Genomic DNA, 17,991 nt, shown 5'->3' with positions numbered 1-17,991 from the left:
TGTCCTGGGCCCTCATGCCCACAACTTTGGTGAACTGCCTCACCGATTCCAGGCTCAGATCTGGCCCTCTGCACCACACTGCCCTCTCACAATAAAGGTACGGGCTGAGACGCTGAAAAGCTGGGACCACTTCCCATATTTTGGGAGCCACCTCATGGTGAAGGTGGACATTAATGACCAAGTTCGCCATCACTTTCAATGCACCAGCACAGCCTTTGATTGATTGAGGTAAACGGTATTCAAACATCAGGACCTCAGACCTGGCACAAAATTCAATGTCTACTGGGTAACAGTGATGCCTGACTGAGACCTGGTCCACCTACAGCAGGCAATGGAATCATACCAACGATGCATTCTCCACGAAATCCTCCAAATTCACTGTAAGATGAAGGTCACCCAAGGCTTCCGTGGCTCAAGGAGGACCATTCCAGTCATTCATCCACCAATGAATTTCAAGGATGCCTGGTGCAGGATTGGTCAGCTGATAAGGTAGAAAGCACAAAAGATAGAGACATTATTGGAAAGTAATTGTACACTGTGATTGAAATTTTTGTTATTCTTTAGCTAATTGTACTTGAGCCCCTTTTAAGGTTAGAATTTTCTCCTCAGCTAATGCATTTTTGAATTTATTTTTAAGAAGTGCACTATTTGAATGATTCCACAATTCCGTCTGTACACCTTTCTCATACTGTGGCGACTGAGTAAGAGCTAAACATCCCAGCTGAAATTGTGAATTGCCACCAAAGCAATATTAACTTTCAATTGTAATGACAAAATGGCCGTCTCCAAGCAACATCCACTTCAAACAGTGTTGCTCTCAGACCTCCGCTTATATAACATCTGCAATTGTAAAAGAATTATGATTAATTCCAAGTTAAATGTGGTGGATCACACCCAGCTGTGTGACTTTGGACTTCTCCCCCTTTCATGGTCACAAGTGTTCAGTGGTATTTGTAATATTTATTGGATTTACATAAAAATATTATTTTTTATTTTTAAATAACCTCCAAAGATTTGATAAAGGATTTAAAAAAATACCAAAAGGTGCCTATTTTGGAATTAATTTTGATCTATTAATTACAAATCCCAAAGTCCACAATTTCAATTCTTGAGTTTTTCAAGAAAATTCTGTGTGCATGAGGCAAAATTCCCAAAATTTAAAATTGGGTTGTTTCAAATACAAGGAAATTTCAAACTCATTTACTCACATTTCATTTCTGTGGGTTATGGGTTGTTCTAAATGTGAGGAGAGTTTCTGTTTCCATCACCCTTTCAAGCAGTGAATTCTCTCCATCTCCCCACGTTGTTTGAACTAATGTTTTACTCAACTCGCCTCTGAGCCTTCTACTGATCAACTTAACTCCATCTCCCCTGGTTGCTGACTTGTCTGCAAAGGGAAATAGGTCGTTCCTGCTTGCCTTGCAAGGACTTCAGTTAAAAGTCCCCATGAATCCCCTTTGTTCCAGAGACAGCAGCCTAAATCTGAGTTACTGTCCTTACAATTATAATTCTCCAGCCTTTGAACATAAAATTCCTCTTGTGCTTGCTCATTCTTCCTGAGATTTAGTGACCAGAACAGTGCACAGTACAGATTGGTTTATCAAGATTGCAGCCTAATGACAGACCAAAGTGGGATCCTATGAGCTTAAGCTTGTAGAATTGTGGTCACTGCTATCACTTTCTGATCTCAGTCTATAATAGCAACATGCATTTAAAATACCGTCTGGAGTAATGTTCCAACCGGTTTGGAGATGTAAAAGGAAACTGTACTGAAAGCAGAAGGAAGGACAGTATGGAAGGCTTTATGAATCCTCTAAAGAAAGTGAGGAGGGTGGCAAGGTTTGGGAACCCAGGTGCAAGAGGGGTATGGAAGCTAAGATTTCTGTTGCTGAAGGAATAAAGATAAAGTGGGACTGACATGACAGCAGAGTTAGGAGTATAGGTTCTGAACAAGAGCCTAAGAGATGCAATGGAGCAAACCGACCAAAGTACATTAACAAATAAATATAAAAGGGAATAGGGGTCCAATGATCACTGGAGTAAACAAAACTGATAGGAAACTTGACAGTAAGTGGAATAGTTTATTCACTAGTAGAATTGTGCTACCCTAAGTAAAATAACATTGAGTGCTGTTTTCCTGGGGTGACTTTATTTTGCCTTAGTCCCAGAGGGATCAGTTTTCAGCATCCTTTCTGCAGTGCCAGCTGGTCCTGACCCATTCTGAAACTCATTTGTGAAGTTTGCATGGGAGACTTTAGGAATCAGATATAGAAATTCACCTGTAAGCTTGTGGAGAAAGATGCACATTCAGATGCTGCTGGTTACCGTTATCATAGACCAAATAGCTTTATCCAGCTCTTCAAAGTCTCTCTCCTATTGAAACTTCTTGTGGAAATAGTGTTGCCTAAAACCTTTCCTGGTTTCTCCATGCTGAAGCAATGGGTCACCTCCAGACTCCACTGTGCATCTCCATTACCAGTAAGGCTTTGCAAGTTCAGTGAAGCCAGGACTCCAGTGATGCAGCTGATAGCTTCAAACAGACAATCACACAGTTGAAATACCATCAACTTATCCTGCTGATGAAATTTGTGTGGAAACTCAGTAACTCCTGAATAAGCCAATCAGTTCTTCTTGGACAGCAAGTAAAACATTTACTCATATTTTACTGAAATTCCATCTATTTTTTAAGGACCACTAAGTAGTCTGATGTTGTGAAAGGGTGGGGGATGAAATCAAATGCACCGCAAAACAGTAGTTTACAAGGTGAGGAGTAGGAAAGGGGAATGGAGAGAAACAGGGAAAGCAGGGGGCATCAGGTGGAGGCCCAAGGGTGAGAGCGTTGGTGTCCAGAAGCAATCATGGGTCAGTGAGGCTGGGGATGGTACAGAAAAAGATCCAATCAGCTGAAGCTTGATTTAGCTGAAGGTTAAGGAGAGTGGAGGATGATGATAGGTTGGCGTCTAGGTGTGATAAGGGCATGAATAAGGGTGTTTCAGCAGCTGATGGTCAGAAGGGGTGGGCAGGTGGGGTGGTTAGAGGTGGGCTGTGTTAAGAAAGTGAAAGACACCCACTTTCTGAGGGAGGCTATCTTGGGATTGACCAGGAGACTGCAATTAGTCTGGTGTATTTCAAGATGGCAACTGGCAGCCGGAATCAATAGCAAGGATATAGAACTTATCTGTGGTCCAGAGATGATAGCTTCACCTTTCACTGTGTTTAACTGCTGGAAATTGCAGCTGCATTGAAGATTAGTTGGTGGGCAAGCACTCTGATTGCACAAAAATGAAGGAGTAGAGAGAGGTGTTAGGTATCCAAATGAATATCATCAGGACATGTGCAAGCAGGCTGCTGCACTCCATCGTCATTTGTTGTCACTTTTCTGTCCCTTCATCTCTCATCTGTCCCTATCTCTGCAGCCTCCTCCAATCCTGCAGCTCTCAAAGATCTCTGCCTACTCTAGCCTTGCTCAACTGCACATGACAGCAAAGATTTTGGCCATTCAGGACAAAATGGAAGAAAGAAAGACATTCACTCTGGTCTCTAATCTTGATGTCATTTGAAAGAATCTATGTAAATGGGCCAGATAGCAACAAGAAGTACCAGCTGCAATGTATTTGGTTAATCAGATTAACTCCCATTTTTAAAATATTACTTTGTCTCCTTCAGTGGAAATATTGCAATATTTTGTTCAGTTTTCCATCCCCTTTTTAGACTCCTCCGGTCATTTAGCTTCTGCAGTTGAGAGTTTGCAGGTTGAGTGTATTAAGATTTTCCACAATGATCAGGTTAGCCCAAAACAGGACATCCATGAGATGCCATGGTCTGGGAGCTGTAGTAAATTGTGTACTTATGTAATCTGACCCAGTGTAGCCCCCACTCAATCATCATCATCAAGCCAGGTGGCTAATGTTTGGTTCAGTGAGGTGCATAGAAGAATATGCCAGGGGATCAGCCAATACATCACAGGCACATGCCTCCCCATTATTGAAAGTACTGACATGAGGCGCTATCTCAAGAAGGCAACATCTATCATCAAAGATCCCCGCCATCCAGGCCATACCATCTTCTCACAGCAACCATCGGGCAGGAGGTACAGAAGCCTGAAGTCCACACCGCTAGATCCAAGAACAGCAACTTCCCTTCAGCCATTTGGTTCTTGATTCAACCTGCATGACGCTAATCACTACCTCAGTATAGCAACACCATGACCACATTGCTCTAAAATGGACTTTGTGGGGTTTTTTTGTTCTAAGTGTGTTCTTTCTTGTATAATTTTGTATAATTCATGTTTAATTTATGTTTTTCTTGTGTCTCTAATGCTATGTGCCTGTGATACTGCTGCAAGTAAGTTTTCCTGGATATTATCGAGACATGTGACACTATATGATGTCATGGTAATAATATAGAATGGTCTGCTGAAACATGAACACACTTGAGAATTAGGAAAGTGCATAAATGCACAACAGTGTGCACTCTTGCTCTCTGATTCTCCACCAATACATCAGTGGAGAACTCTTGAGACTGGCTATGATTCTAACCCCATTATCACAATCTTCTACCCCATCATCAGATGATAGAGACCTCTTTCGTGTCAGGCTTTAGATGGCATAGATTTTCTTTCACATGTTCATTTTTTGCTTTTTGAACATTGCTGGTAAGACCAGCATTCATTGTCCATCCCTAATTGCTCTTCAGAGTCTGAAGGATCTGTTTATCATTTATTCATTCACACAGACGTACATACAAACACAGTACCTGACAGAAGCTTTGGCTGTGGGATTGTTTACCTTCATTTATAGCACAATGCTTCCACATTGTCACCTCACTATTAGGTGCAGCTTCTTATTGTTTGCTTTTTTCAAAATGGCAGTATTTCCTTCTTGGTCTTATAACTTAACGTATCTATTACAAAAGGGAAGACTATTCGGCCCATCGGACCCATAAGAGCTCTAAGCAGAGCAATCCCATCACTTCCATGCACCCTCTTACTGTGTTATTATGTGTTATTATGGAGTTATAATAAAGAACTACAGTTCCCAGTAGGCAATGCAAGGGGTCACATGGGGGAACAGGAAGTGGCTGTAAAAAAGAGAGGGAAAGCAAGCTGTCTGTTGTCGGTTAATAAAAATGTTCAAATGTTAAACCCACGCAAAGTTTGTCTCTTTTTCATTCTCTGGTTCATCCTCTGACTCTGAAGTTCACTTGGTTTTGATATTCCTCCTTCGCTTGAGTTCTGCCAGGTCCTTCTTTCCTTCCTTTTTAACCAGTTCCTTTTTTGGTTTCTCCATATTTTTCTCCTTTTTCTTCTCTTCCTCTTCCTTCACTTTTTTAGCTCTTGCTGTTTCTTTCGCTTTTCTTCTGCAGCTATCCTCTCCTCATCAGTTTTGTTAACACCATCATTCTCACTTTCATCGCCTGAACGTGGAGGTATCACCATTACTTTGGGTCGTCTTCCTCTGGGTTTCGGGATCTTTACTTCAACTGCTTGTTTCTTTCTCTTGGCACCATGCTTTTCAGGTTCAGATTCAGAACCGACTTCTACTTGTTCAATCTTTTGCTTTCTTCCCCTCTTCTTTGAAGTGTGCACCGCTGCAGTTTTCTTTGCTGAAGTTTCCTCATTACTTTGCTTGTCAAACTCTGGCAAACTACCAATATCATACCCTTCTTTTCCCACGTTTGAACCACTTGTTTCTTTTTTTTTTGTATGGTCATCTTTGGTATGTGAAGCTACAATGAAAAATCTTTTCACTAGGCTGAGCTTTTCACATGCACTCAGACCTAATATTGGCTGTACTCTCTTTTCTACGATTTTAAGAGCTGCCCCTTGTGCTTAAAGGTCACCATACAGCCCCCTTTTACTTCCTCTTGCACAACTCCTTGCATGAACCATGTGCCAAAATCATGATCACGGATTCACACTTGATCCCCAGGCTTCAGGACTGGCAGGCTTTTCGCTGTCTTGTCGTGATTCTGTTTCTTTTTTCTTTCCCTTCCTCTTTAGCCTGTTTGACCTTGTTTGCTCCTTCAGGTGTCAACAGGTTTTCATGTATTGGAAGGTTAGTGCATATGCATTGACCCATCAGCATTTGGGCTGGTGAAAGGCCGTTCTGCAGTGGCGCACTTCTGTAAATCATTAGACTTCTGTGGAAATCCTCTCGTCCATCTTGTGCTTTCTTCATGAGGCCCTTCGCCACCTTAACTGAAATCTCTGCTAGGCCATTAGATTTTGGGTGATGTGGGCTTGAGGTTATATGTTGAAACCCCCAAACATTGGCAAAGGATTCAAATTCACAGCTCGAAAATTGTGGACCATTGTCTGATACTACTTCACATGGAACTCCATGCCTCGCAAACACAGCTTTCAGGAACATGATAACTGCTTTGCTAGATGTTGATTGCAGTGTCGCAACCTCTGGGTAATTGGAAAAGTAGTCTGTTACAACAATATGGCTCTTCCCATTACAGTCAAACAAATCCACTTCAACTTTGAAATACGCCCTGTCTGGTACAGGGTGTGGTGTAAGTGGTTCTGTTTGCTGGTCTGGTCTGTAGGTAAGGCATGTTTCACATGAAGCAGTGGTCCGGCTGATGTCTTGGTTCATTCTTGGCCAGTACATCACTTCACATGCTCTACATTTACCTTTTTCCTCCCCAAGATGCCCTTCGTGTATCTTCTGGAGCATCTCCTTGCGTCGTGACACTGGAATCACAAACCTATTCCCTTTGAAGACCATATCTTTCACTACTGACAGTTCAGCTCTGCATGCCCAATAATCCTGAATACACATTGGACAGTCATCCTTTGCTGCTGGCCATCCTTTCCGTATTGTATCATTGAGTACTTTCGTTGTTTCATCATTTATTATAACTATATAAGAACACATAATAACACACCTACTTCACTGTAGCTCAATCTCTCTCACAAGCCCACCCATTCCCCAAGATTCTTTTTTGTTGCCTATTATACAACAGGTAATTTACAATGGTCAATCAGCCTACCATCACGGTTTTGGAATGTGGGAGGAAGCCAGACACATGGTAATTCTATGTTGTCATGGAGAGAATGTGAAAACTCCACACAGACAGCACCTGAGGCCAGGATTGAACCCAGATACCTAGAGATGTGAGACAGTATTGTTCACTGCTGTGCCATTGCATTAACCTATTACTAGCTGTTTGTTCAAATGTATAAATGGAAGCTGTTTACGGTGACACTTGTCACTGCCCCGGGCTGGTATCTGACTTGCCATACTTGTGACTCCTTCCAGCTGCAGCAGGCCCAAATGCATCTGGACATATTTCAAGCCATGAAAACAGCCTGATCGCCTTGCACCAACCATTTCTCCTCTTCAACTGCAAGGCAATCATGACAATTGACCTTCTGTCTTATTAAGTGTGGCTGGTAGTGGACAACCTTCTCCTTTACCATGATGTACATCTAAGAATGTACAGTAGAAAGCTTAGTGACTGATTGCATCACAGCCCGGTGTGGAAACTCCAATGCACAGACTCAAGGCTACAGACAGTTGTGGATTTAGCCAGCTCCATCACGGGTACAGCTCTCCCCACCATCAAGGACATCTACAACAGGCGATGTCTCAGCAAGGCGACAACTTTCATTAGCGACTCCCACCATCCAGGCTGTGCCCTCTTCCTGATGCTGCCATCAGGCAGGATCCTCAAGACCTGCACCTCAAAGTTCAACAACAGCTTCTTCTCCACTGCCATCATGTTCTTGAACCCACCTGAAAAAGCCTAAGAAACAATTTAAACTGTAAGAAAACTTTTCTTAAAAATAAATGTTGGTGACAAGAGTTTCTCAGGAAATTTCGGGCTACTCCATTTGAGTACACATATGTGGGAGTCCTGAATGTCCACAATTATGTTAGTAAATGCTCACATTTCCATAATGAAACTGCTGGAAGTTCTCAGGAAAATCTAGCAATGGCTTAAAAACTAATTGTTTTGACGAAAAGCAATTGGGCCGGGACTGAGCTTGAATTTTCTATTAATGTTGAACTTGAGAGCAAATCACCTCTTGGACTGTCAACTTAGAACTAAGCTACCCAACAACTAAAGGGCTAAGTCAAAGTGCCACAGTTCTGCCACATCCAACCATAAATAGTGGTGGATAATGAAGGGAACGGTTCCTGAACATCCCAGATTAAGATACAGAATGGCCTGCTGGAACATAGGCACGTTTGAGAATTAGGAAAGTATGCAAATGCACAACTGTGCATTCTTGTTCTGTGATTCTCCACCAATGAATGAACAAAACAGGATGTAGCTGCAAAATAAGGGCCGGTCATTCAAAAGTCAAGTGTGTCGAAATTTCTTCTCTCAGAGGGTAATGGATCTCTGGAATTCTCTGTCCCCGAAGATGGCGGAGGGCAGTTCATTAGATATATTTGCAATAGATATTTGAACGATTGAGGAATTGAGGGTTACGGGAAACTGGCACAGAAGAGGAGTTGAGGTCATCATAAATCAGCCATCATCACAATGAATGGCAGGGTAGGCTTGAGGGGCCGAGTGGCCTACTCCTGCTCCTATTTTCTTGTGTTCTATACAGCAGTGAAGAGCTTCAGACTGGCCATGATTCTATCCACACCTCACCACAATATCCTACCCTATCATCTGGTGACACAGACCTTCTGTGAAAGCTGTCAGAGAGTTTAAGAACTCTAATATTTGCAAACACTAAAAGACATCTAAGAATTAATCACATTATTACGAAGAAAAATTTTAAGGTGTCAGGCTTTACATGGCTTGCTTTTTAAAAATAATTAATTTAGATTCTCAACATATCTTATTACCTCAAATGGTTTTTGTTCCAGTGAATCAATCCCTTCACCTTGCCATTAAGTGACTAGTAAAGATATCACTTTAGACAATTCAGGATACTTCCAACATAATGAGCTTTATTATCTCTCATCCACAATTTTCTTTTAAAACCAAAAGAGTTTCAAAACAAACTGATGTTACATTGGGCTGTGGGGAATGGGGATGAATTCTGCAACAGGCTTGTCATTGTGGGTATTGGAAACTGGCACTTCAAAAGGGAGATCAGGAACTAGCAATTTCATTGGGGGAATTGTGGGATCAGCGGGTGGCATGGTTGAGGGTGTAGACTGGAAACTGGAGAAGGTGGAAGGGGGTCTGGATTGGTCTTCGGAATGACAGTAGCACGGAAGTGGTATCAGGGGTGCAAGGGTGACTCATGTCTGAATCAGATTTCTGGAGTGGCACAGAATAACCCTGGAAATAGCTGTTACTACATCACACTCTGGAAAAAGAGATCAATTTTCAGTTGCATACATTGAAAGAAAACAACACTATGTAATTGAATTTCTAGAAAAGAGACTGTCCCCTGGGCCAGGGTGCTAAACTTGGGTGTAGCTTGGTTAATGAATACTCCAACCCATGCCTTAAAGATCCTGCTAGGGAAATTGACAATTTTAATGAGGTAGACGTTGGCAGTGAGCCTCTTGGGAAATGAGCTTCCATACCGAAGCACGTCAGAAGTTAATGAAATCAGCACACTTAACAATTGAAAAGAAAAATATGGGCTAAATGCCTGAAATAATTGGATTATCAGGCCACAACAGCAATTTTATAATCCAATGCGCTACAAGTATAACTTTGTGCACAGTGCCAGTGGAAACATCTGCTTGGTGTTTAAGAATGCCTTAGTGACCATACAGATAGGGATGATGTAAGACTGCATAGGATACATGCCACAGAAACGGGTGAATCATCCATGTAAGCATATTCCACCATTCTTCAGTGAAGTTTCTTCTGAATTCCCTATTGGATTTCAGTAGCTGCTTTATTTTGATGGCCTCTAGTTATTTTCATCCCACAGGTGACAACATTCTCTCTGTATCCATCTTTCAAACTGTTCAGAATCTTAAAGATAAGTTATAGAGTTGTAGAGTACAGAGACAGGCCCTGTGATCCATGCCAACCTTTTTGCCTGACTACACTAATCTCATTTCCCTGCATTAGGACCATATTCATCCATGTCTGGCCTATTTAGCTGTCTGTCTAAACGCCTCTTATACATAGTAATTATATCTTATTCCACCACCTCCTCAGGCAGCATTTTACAGACATCAACCACTCATGGTGTAAAAAAATAATCTTACTCCTTTAAAACTCCTTCTTCTCACCTTACACCTATGTCCTCTTGTTTTTAATACCCCTAGCATGGGATAAAGACTTTGACAATCTACCCTATCTATGTCTCTCATCTACACTTTTATTAGGTAACCCACCTAGCCACCGCCTCTCCAGGGAAAACAAGCCCAGTCTAACCAATCTCTCCCCATAACAAAATCCTCCAATCCAAGCAGCATCCTGGTGAATCCCCTCTGCACTCTATCCAGTGTAATCACATCCTTCCTACAGTGTGGCAATCAGAACTGCACACAATTCTCCAGTGTTTTGTAAAGTTGCAACATAACATCCTGACTCTTATATTCAATGCCCTGACCTACGAAGGCAGGGGTGACAAATGCCTTCTTCACCACCCTATCAACCTGTGTTGCTGTTTTCAGGGAACTATGGTCTTCAACCCCAAAGTCCCCTTGATCATCAATGTACCTTGGTGCTCTACCATTTACTGCATATGTCTTACCCTTATTTGACATCCCAAAATACATCACCTCGTACTTGTTGGGATTAAATTCCCAGCCATTACTCCTTCCAACTTTCCAACTGATCTATCTCCTGCTGTAGCCTTAGACAACCTTCCTTGCTATTGATAACACCACCAATTTTGCTGTTATCCAAAAACATACTAATCATACCTCCTATATTCACATCCAAGTTGTTAATGTATACTACGAACAGCAAAGGTCCCAGAACTGATCCCTGTGGTACACTACTAGTCACAGACTTCAAGTCAGAAAAATATTTCCGCCACTCCCCTATACTTGCTATCACTAAGCCAGTTTTGGATCCAATTAGCCATCTCTACTTGGATCCATATGTGCTAACCTTCTGGACAAGCCCGCTGTACGAACCCCTTACTACAGTACATATAGACAAAATCTACTTCCCTGCCTTCATCAATCTCCTCTGTTACCTCCTCAAGAAACTCACTCAAGTTAGTAAGACAGGATCTCCCCCTCACAAAACCACGCTCATTATCCCTAATCAGCCCCCGCCTTTCCAAATATACAGTACATAAATCCCGCCCCTTAGAATCTTCTCCAATAATTTCCCTACCACTGACTTAAGGCTCACTGGCCTGGAGTTACTTGGCTTATCCCTGTTGCCTTTAAGTAAAAGAACAACATTAGTTATCCTCCAGTCTTCTGGTACCTTGCCTGTAATGGATCCAAAAGTGTCCTCCCTTATTTCCCATTCTGGGATTGATCTCATCTGACTAGCCTTCTTTCTTCACGATAAAAGAGATCTGATCTATTCATCTTTTCCTCATGTTTCTGGTATCATCCTTGTGTACTCTCCCCACAAGCTCTGAATCTTTCCTGTGATATTACAACCAGAACTCTACGCCGTACTCTAATTGTCCAACCAAGGTTCTATCAAGGCTTAGCAGAACTTTTCTACTTTTCAATTCTGGGTAATCAGAGATATTTGGAAATAAACCCTGGTGCCTCCTTGCTATTATTTTTTGTGGTCTTGAAAATCTGTGGCACAACATTTAGTGTTCGGTGTATTCGTATTCTGAGATGACTTCTTTCCTCTAGCCCAATTAGATTTTCATTTTCCAGGTGATAAGTGGCCTTTCTCATCTTCCTCCCAAAATGCACCACCTTGCATTTATGTGTGAGGAACATTTGCCACTGCCTGCCCTTACTGCAAGTTTACTTGCCCTGTACTTTGTTGTAGGAAGCAAAATCCGAGTGCTAGTTAGAGGCACATGTAGAAGCATGAGGCATTTAATATCCTTCCAAGAAAGTCTATCTCTGGAAACCCATAAGGGAAACTTGTCTGTGAAACTTAGTTTATGTTAAATTGCAAAATAGCTTTGGTCATTCAGAACTTCCTTCTTGTAAGTAGATCTTTCTCTTAACTTTAATTGCTATGCAAATATCTGGCATGCCTCTATAATTCCTATTTTGTGGTATTATGCAAGAACACAATGCGGAAAAAAAGGCAGGTGCTGTCCATGCACCTGGTGCCAGTCTTTGGGCACCTATCCTGGTGCCAGCTTTGCCAGTCAGCAAGATCATGGCTCATGTCTACCTTAACTCCACATTCAAACATACCTACAAACATTTGGTCCATTGAGTCCATGCCAACCCCCAACAGAGCATCCCTATCAGTTCCATTCCCCCTCATCTTAATCCCCTGTCACACTGCACCTTATTCCCATTTATTGGGAATGCCCACCAACATTCCCCTTTTGATTTTTTCACCATTTAGCCACACTAAAGGACAATTTAAATAGCTTGTTAACGCATCAGCATACCATTGAAATGTGAGAGGATCTGAGCAATGGGAGGAAACTGATGCAGTTGTGAGGAGAACAAGAAAAACTCCACATTGACGGCAATCTGCAACAGACAGACGACTTTAATGAGATAGACAGAAGGCAGACACTTGGGAAATGAGCTCCCATATTGAAGCTCAATCCTTTTATCTTCTGAGTGCACAAGAAGTAACAATTTTAATGACCATCGCTTAATGTTTACATACATACATAAGCAGTGAGAAAAAGAAATTGCCCAAATTTCTAAAGTAATTGATGGATCTTCAACCTATTATGAAATACAATGCACTGTAAGGTACATACCCAAGTGTATAGTGATGGTGGAACTAGACTGTGGGGATTAACTTCCAAAGATTCACAGCATTCTGAGCAATGGTTGTAGGATGGTTGAGGAGATAGTGACCAAGAGTTGCCTTTGATGGATAATTGGTGGCAGGAGTTAAGGGGCAATGTCTGAGCACTAGTAATGATGGGTAGTCCATGTGGTGGGACAGAGGGATCAGACACATATGAAGCCACCGGGGCCAAATAATGTAAGGTGAACGAGGGATTTAATAGATAGGGGTCCCAGTTGGCTCTGAGATTGGAAGATCAGAATGTCCTCCGGGTGCCCAATAACCATGATAGTTACTCCCAGAAAAACTGCCCTAACTTCCCTGCAATGCTCCAGAGATTGACATGCCTTGATGTGGAAATCATGTCAGGGACAAAAGGATGACTCCCGTCCATGTAACAGAGCCACGGAATGATAGAGTTATACAGCATGGAAACAGGTCCTTTGTCCCAATTCGATCATGCTGGCCAGGTTGTCTACCAGAGTTAGTCCCATTTGCCTGCGTTTTGCCCATGTGCTTCAAAATCTTCCCTATCCATGTACCTGTCCAAATGTCTCTTAAACTTTGTAATTATACCCACCACTACCACTTCCTCTGGCAGCTCATTCTGTGTACCCACTATCCTCTTTGTGGAAAATGTTGTCCTTCAGGTCCCCTTTAAATCTTTCCCCTCTCACTTTAAATCTATGCCCTCTGGTTTTAGACTCCCCGATCCTGGGAAAAGGACTGTGACCTTATCTGTGCCCCTCATGATTTAATATACCTCTATAAGGTCACTCCTCGGCCTCCTACACTCCAGGGAAAAATCTCCAGCCTATCCCATCTCTCCTTGTAACTCAAGCCCTCCAGTCCCAGTGACATCCTTGTGAATCTTGTGAAAAGTGCCTGGTCAACTTTTAGGACTCACAGGTAATGACTCAGAAGTGTTTGTTACCGTGTTTCACTGTGGAAAACGTTATTTTTCAACTGAATATGGGAGAAAAATAATTCAGCAATAATTGCTATTCAATAACCGGTAAAAAAAACTGTGTCCAGGCCTAGCTGTTTACATATGTGAATGTGCATTTTCACACTAACAAAATGTGGTGACCGGCAATGTGCACAAAGGTTTTCCTGATCACCTGCTGTAACTTTGTTGGAAACCTTGGAGAAAACATGTAAAAGGCTGAAGTTATGGTGGGCAAATTGGAAATCCGCATGGAAATTCTACATGTGTGTTCTAGCATGGAATTTCTCCAAAATCAGCTACGATTCAAGTAGAACCCATAGCTGTGAAGGATGAAGAATCAGTCATTCAGAATCCTCCTTAGTCAAACATACAATGACTGGATCTAACTTGGGCAGAAGCAACAAAGATAATCATAAGCAGCAAAGGGTATTCAGAATATCATTTCACAATCCTCCACCCAGTGAAACTTTGATGCCAAGTACAGTATATATTCAATTAGTAGGCATTGTTTTAATGGGGTTGAAACTTCTCTGAATGGAGGCCTCTTCCTGAGCCTGAAAAGAAGATCCACATTTTATTTTGAAGATCTAATTTTATTATGGCAGATCAGTACAAGCTGGCAAAGTAGTAAGTATCTACACAGTACATCAATGGGAACCTGAAATCATTGCAAAAAAACTAACTGCTGGAGTAATTCAGCAGGCTGGGCAGCAACTCTGGAGGGTTGACATTTTGGGTCGAGACCCTGTAATCTGCAATCATTTGTAATCTGTAAACTTTCTCTTGTGTCTTCAACCTGCGTTCATCTTTTATTTAGAATGCAAAATGGGTGTTGTCATGTTTAGTCAGTATCATTCAACTTGTGCAATACTTACATGATGCATTCCAATAAAACCTTTGTCTTTTCACTCATTATTCTGATATAAGGATACGCTTCAGTTTATTTAAAATTAGGGAACAAAACAAACAAAGAACAATACTGTTCTTGTTGCCTCTGACTTCTCACTCCCCCAATAAATCTTTACTGGTATATTGGAAGCTATTTTTTTTAAAAGGAAATATATGCACCTAATAATTATTTTTCCAGGCTTTAAATTGGTCAGAATAATTTTGTTGGTCCTCTATCATTTCTGAAGAACATTACTACCCTTATTGCAACAAACCAAAACTGCACACAGACTTACACAGCAATAGATTTTACTTAAGTTTGCAGCGGGGTAGATTATAGATCTATAATCTACCCCTCTGCTAATTTAAGTAAAAGTACAATGTGAGTCTTGTCCAGCAGTTGACCCTCTTATATGTGAATCAAAAGGTTACAGATCTAAAGCTTATTCAGGTGCTTGAGTAATAATCCAGATTTGTACCATAGTCCAGCCTTAAGAAATGTTGTAATATTGAAGGTAATGTTATATGAATGGGATGTTCAAAGTACTTGATCTCAGTTGGTTGCAAAAGATTGATGACATTATTTGAATAACAGCAAACTGGTGTCAGCCAATAGTTATCCATTGACTAATATTATTAAAACTGGTTAACTAGTAATATATCTACTTTTTGTTTCTGGGACTTCACTGTGTGAAAATGAGCATGTTTGCAAATATGATAACAGAAAGGATATTTACCTACCTGTGAATCACTTTAGAATACTCTGAAGATGTGAAAGTTTCTATATAAGTTCAGATGGAAAGTCATTGACCAGAAATATTAACTCCATTTTTTCACTGCCTGACCTGCGTGCCTCTGGTATCTTTTGACTTAATTTCAGATTTACTCCATCTGCATTTTTTTGCTTTGCAATTGCATAAATATTAATTCTTATTTATATTTGAACTGTTTCCAATAACCATGCAAATAGTTTTCAGACATTGAGAGATTCATCCAGTTATATTTCCCGATTAGCATGTACTATTGCTTCACTTAATTCATGCTCTTCTTTGTTGTTTCCTTCCGAATTAATAATTTCATAGCTAGTTTAATTAAATTATAATTACCAATTAATTGCCCAGTTAACTAAGTGATCAGCTTATGAAGTGCTTGTATTTCTAACACATATAATCACGAGCTTTAGTATTTGATGGAAAACGTTAATTGCTTGACTGATTAGTGCACTGATAACTGAGTGGTATAGTGATCAGGAGTGCACAGCCTGGCTGATTGTTTACCCCTGTCTAGCTTAGGAGGATGCATCCTCCTAAGGTAGACGGGGGTAAACAATCTGTTTCTTTAGCTGACAGGGGTAAACAATCTGTTTCTATTGACATCATCTTGCTGGTCTACACAACTCAGGGCTCCACAAGGTGTTGTATTTAACCATTAAACCTCTAAAGGACTTTGGCATCCTTTTAAAGAACCTGATCTAAGCTCCATTATAAATATCTGACTGGAGAACTTGACAAGCAATAGGAGAAGCTAACAGTGAAAATATTAACCAAGTATGTGTTCATGATATTCTGTGTTTGACAACAGACTCTGGTTGTTGATACCTGTTATTGCACTGATCACTGATGGCCCTGCAGTGACCTGAGCAAATTCGTAGAAGCTTCATTAGGAATAAAGAAGTCTTTGCTTATTCAGATATTTGTAGGATGGAAACACTGAATATTCAAACTATTGCGCAGCGGTAGAACAGGTGCCCTAGTGGCTCTGGCTCAATCCTGAACCCCTGTATTGTCTCTGTGGAATTCACATCTTCTCCCTGTGTCCATGTGGGTTTCCTTCAGGTTTCTGCCCACATCCCAAGGAATACTGGTTGATAGGTTAATTATCCACTGTCAATTACTAACAGTGTGTAGGTGAGTAGTAGAATCTGGAGAGAGTTGATGGGAATATGGTGAAAATAAAATGGGATTAGCATAGGATTAGTGTAAGTGGGTGCATGGATAGTTGGCATGGATGGTGGGCTGTGTTAGGGAATTGTCAGACATGGTTCATCTTTTAGGGGTTACAGAAAAGAGGTAGCAGGTATTAATACAAACAATAACCAACCAGTCTTCAAAACTAAACCTGTTGAAATGTAAAATAAAAGCAGTAATCAATTTTGAAATTAATATATGTCTACAGAGCACAGGCCGCTGGTCCACAGCAGGGGCTGGCAGCTCAAGATGTGGTTTGTAAAGTGATGTGGCCATGAGACGTTCTTATCTGCATTTGCCAAACATAACACAATGGGCTATGTTAATTGGCCTACAACTAAATTATTTTGCACCCTTCTTCCAGAGATCAAGGAGGGCTGCCAGACCAGACTAAATTTTGTCACAGCATATCAAACATGGTTATAGGCATATTTGCTCTATCAATAACTGGGATACTTGTGTACTCAGAGAGTCAGCCCTCACAACATTATTCTTGGGTGTCAGGTTCTCTGTCCTCAGTAGCTTTTAGACCTTCCGTGTGAATTAGTTTGTCCCAACAAAGGTGTTTGTACCTTCAGAGGTGTCTTATCAGTTATATTGTGCTCCCTCTGTAGATATGTACTTCAATGGAACCAGTTGTCAGACCAAAATATTGAAGTAAACGATGTCATGGTAGTTATTGAAATTGTATTGAATCACCTACTGTTACCATTGCCCTTAACAGTATAAAATCCACCAGTTTCTCCAGTGACTTAGTCACAGTCACAATGGGCTGAAGGTCCTGTTTCAATGCAGTATGGTTCAATGACTCTAAATAGTTAATTAAATCTGTTAGCCATTTCAGTATACTAAAAAAGATTGCTCACAGATATAATAAGGAAGAGGACATTCTTAGAGATGATGAAAGCTTCAACAATTAACCAAATGTCATTCCACGTGCTTCATTCAGTTATTATGTAATGCTAATAGGTGCCATCATCATCCAATCTCTCCCCTCTGTTATTCAGCTCAATGAAACAACTTCCTATTTGTTTTCCAGTGAGAAAAACATCCCTCTACCACTACCCTCTGTCTTCTATAACCAAGCCATTTTTGGATCCAATTCACCATGGAGCACAAATCTTCTGGACCAACCTACCATGAGGGACCATGTCAAATGCTTTACTAAAGTCCATGTAGACAACATCCACTCTCCTACCCTTATTAATCATCTTCATCACTTCCTCAAAAACTCAATAAAATTTGTGAGATAGGACATCCCCTGGACAAAGCCATGTTGACTATTCCTAATAAGCCCATGTTTTTCCACATGTGAGTAAATCCTGTCCCCAAGAATCTTTCCCAATAATTTCCCTACCACTGATGTAAGGCTCACCAGTCTATAACTAT

The 17,991-nt window shown here is 41.0% G+C and overlaps 1 protein-coding gene across 1 annotated transcript in view; it reads right to left on the bottom strand.

Moving 5' to 3' along the window:
- Window positions 1-409: 409 nt before the first annotated feature.
- LOC127581351 (collagen alpha-1(XXV) chain-like) overlaps window positions 410-17,991 on the bottom strand; it is a 54,981-nt gene continuing 37,399 nt past the window's right edge. The window contains exon 5 of the mRNA XM_052035683.1: window positions 410-481. Coding sequence (XP_051891643.1) covers window positions 453-481 — 29 coding nt within the window. The 3' untranslated portion in view covers window positions 410-452. The remainder of the gene's footprint in view (window positions 482-17,991) is intronic.

Source organism: Pristis pectinata, chromosome 21 (genome assembly GCF_009764475.1).
Source record: "Pristis pectinata isolate sPriPec2 chromosome 21, sPriPec2.1.pri, whole genome shotgun sequence".
NCBI classification, from domain to species: domain Eukaryota; kingdom Metazoa; phylum Chordata; class Chondrichthyes; order Rhinopristiformes; family Pristidae; genus Pristis; species Pristis pectinata.
This window is presented reverse-complemented; position numbering and strand designations above follow the sequence as displayed.